Source organism: Notothenia coriiceps, unplaced genomic scaffold, assembly GCF_000735185.1.
Source record: "Notothenia coriiceps isolate Sejong01 unplaced genomic scaffold, NC01 NC01_scaffold00005677, whole genome shotgun sequence".
NCBI classification, from domain to species: domain Eukaryota; kingdom Metazoa; phylum Chordata; class Actinopteri; order Perciformes; family Nototheniidae; genus Notothenia; species Notothenia coriiceps.
The window spans coordinates 2669-5796 of record NW_011338378.1 but is presented as its reverse complement, the minus strand read 5'-3'; the positions used below and the strand labels follow the sequence as shown (position 1 = coordinate 5796).

The 3128-nt window shown below is 41.6% G+C and overlaps 1 protein-coding gene across 1 annotated transcript; it reads left to right on the top strand.

Moving 5' to 3' along the window:
- Positions 1 to 975: 975 nt before the first annotated feature.
- Positions 976 to 2577, top strand: LOC104943084 (polypeptide N-acetylgalactosaminyltransferase 18; the record flags this gene model as incomplete). Its single annotated transcript, XM_010768406.1, has 3 exons — positions 976 to 1030; positions 1555 to 1759; positions 2411 to 2577. Coding segments are annotated over exons 1-3 (427 nt in total), but the record flags the coding sequence as incomplete, so codon positions are not given.
- Positions 2578 to 3128: the final 551 nt, after the last annotated feature.

The window sequence follows — 3128 nt, the reverse complement described above, 5'->3', positions numbered from 1 at the left end:
GGCCCATGTGCAGCCTCGAAATTACCCCCAAACCAAGGACGTGGCCTCGGTGGAATTCCAAGTATGCTGGAGATTGGAACAGTCCCTTCGGCGGCACTCGATGACGTAGTATCCTTGAAATATTGGCTTGGAAGCCAGTTTCCTCGCGATTGAGAAACGGCCGGTAACTCAAGCAAGGGTTTCTCTCTCCAGCTGAGAGCTCGTTCACGTGAAAGGGGGCGGGGTTAGCAACATTTGACGAATCACAAACAGGGACAAGCGTACTGAGAGCGCAGCATCATACTTCCTGAATGAAAAGAAAACTATAATATTAGACAAATATGAAGACGTTAAACTTTAAACATCCATGACTTAAACACTTTATCCAGGATAAAAGCAACATAGCTGCACCTGCAAGGTGAATACAGCTGGTAAAAGAAAAAGTGTTTGAACGCGTATATTAACAGGTTTATGATATCACTGCCCCGTCTAAGACACAATCTGACTTTAATTACATTTTACTCGTGTGTTTCGTCAAAATTGTTGCTTAAAATAATACTTCTGCATACAGTATGTGACACTGAGTGTTGCACGGCCAGATACGGCTCAGCTGACTCAGATATGGAAATATATGATACATTATGATGTGATATGCCGTGGACTGTACTTAATGTTACTCTGATCCGGTTACTTATGTTGTGGCAGATATTTAAGTAAGCTTTCTTAACGCTAATGTTATAATAATCAGATTGCTCTGAAGATGGGAGGTGATATTCTATTCATTTTCACGTTCACACAGTCAGTTGATTTTTGACGGCCGTCTTTCCTGCAACGGCAGTTTTTCTGTATTTCCTTTCTCCTGTAATATGACTTGATAGCTTTAAACTCCGCACACTGAGCTCTGATTGGTCAGCAGGCGGTGCTTTCACTGAGTTGATCTCTTATCCCGGAACCTAACCTGCTCCGGACTAGGTTTGCTGTTCAGCATAAGTTACCATGGAGATCTACCCCGATAAGAAGAGAACCAGAGTCGTAGGACCGGAGACCCAGAGTTTACCCTCAAGCTAGCCCGCTAAGCGAAAATCCGGCTTCGTAGTACAGGCCTCTGGGAAATCTATATGGACTGTTTGCCCCCTCCCTTAAGGGAGGAGGTACCGGAGCTTAGATCCCTCACCAGCAGGCTCAGGAACAGCTCCTTCCACAACACCTTAACCCTCCTGAACACTCAGACTCAGCCCCCCCCCCTCCTCACTGCACACTCCCTTTGAATGTCATGGGGCTCAAACCCACAGCGCCTCACACTCAGGGACGTTTCACTCCTTGTGACTCATTTACCATGTCTGTGTATAACTCTTTATAACATCTGTATTTATTACATCAGTATTTCAATGTATGTCTTAACCCTGCACCTTATATGATATGCTTCTAAATATGCACCTTATACAAAGATAGTTATTCATTTATACATTTTATCTGCGAATAAACATTTGGAGAGAACGTGAGCATTTCAAAATATGTTTCTTAAAAAAACGTTTTGTCTACAGTGCATCAGTATTTGTGCCTGTGTGTCCACAGAGAGCCCTCAGAGGGGCGGGGAAGACGCTGCCCCTCCCCCAGACTCCTCCAGAGACTCTTCCGAGCTGTTCGGACACTGGGGTCACGACCTCGGCCCCGAGAGTCAGAGGGTGGCCCTCAGGAAGTTCCGTTACTATGGCTACAACGGCTACCTTAGTGACCGCATCTCCCTCACCCGGTCCATCCCAGATTTACGACCGGACGGGTCAGTGTACTCTGTGTACTCAGTGTACTTATATATACATCGAGGTGTGGTTTCAGTATGTGCCTGTATGCAGTGGAGGAAAGTAACTAAGTACATTTATTTCAAATATATATTGTGATAAACTTTCAAGATAATGCCTCTCTAAAAATGTAAGTAGTCAAACTGTTAGAACATTTACAATATATTTAAAACATTTCTTAACATGAATTATGAGTGTATCAAAATATGGGGGAACATTTTCTTCAGAATTTCTACTTTTACTTTCGCTATGCTAATTATATTTAACTGATAATATATTTTACTTCAGAATATTGGACTTTTACTTGTAATGGAGTGTTTTGACATTAATGTACTTATTTCACCACTGATGATAATCCAGTCATTACATGTAGATTCTGAAATAGTAAGTACTTTTGTACCTATACTTTAAGTAACATTTTGAATGCAGGAATTGTACTTGTAACGGAGTACTTATACAATTTAGTATTGCTATTTTTACTTAGATAGATAGAGATAAGTAAAATAACTGAATACCTCTCCATCCCTGCCTGTATGGATTCAAGCTTTATTTAGATGATGTTGTTCAAGGCTTTATGTTTCTGTTGGTAATTCTTTCTCTGATTCTCTTTATTCTGCCCCCCCCCACCCCAGGTGCAGGAACATGTCTTATTCATCAGATCTACCTCAGCTCAGTGTCATCTTCATCTTTGTGAACGAGGCCTTGTCCGTGCTGCTGCGCTCAATCCACACAGCCATCCTGAGGACCCCCCCCCACCTGCTCAGAGAGATCGTACTGGTGGACGACCACAGTGACAGCCGTGAGAAACACTCTCTCTATTTATTTCACCTTCATGATGGGATTATGTTCTTGTTCTATATAGGCTTAATTAATTAATGCTAATTTTGCAAATTGCCCAAAATATGCAAGTTAGCATCAGGCAGTTTATATGTGCTGGGGACCCTACTATATATGTTATCATCATTCTTTGGGGTACTCAACATCACAGGTTCACAAAAGAGACTATATAGAGGTGTGGACAGCGTGCCATCAGTTCCTTAACTAATGCTTCAAACACAGCTCACACTCACTCCATTCATCCATAGGAAGCAATTAGTTAGAGGCGGGATTAAAGGTGGATACCGTTTCTCTCCTGGTTGATATTTTTCCTGAACGCAATTATCTGCTGGCTATAAGAAATCAGTGGGAGTTCTATAATATAATCAATATATTTAAAATATGCAAGTAAATACTCCTCTCGTGAATGTCTGAAGCTTTGGTTGATAACAAGTGTCTTAATAAAACTAATGAACGTCATCAAGCCAACATAAGCCAACATCACAAAGTGGTGCTAATATGTGGAGTATCTTA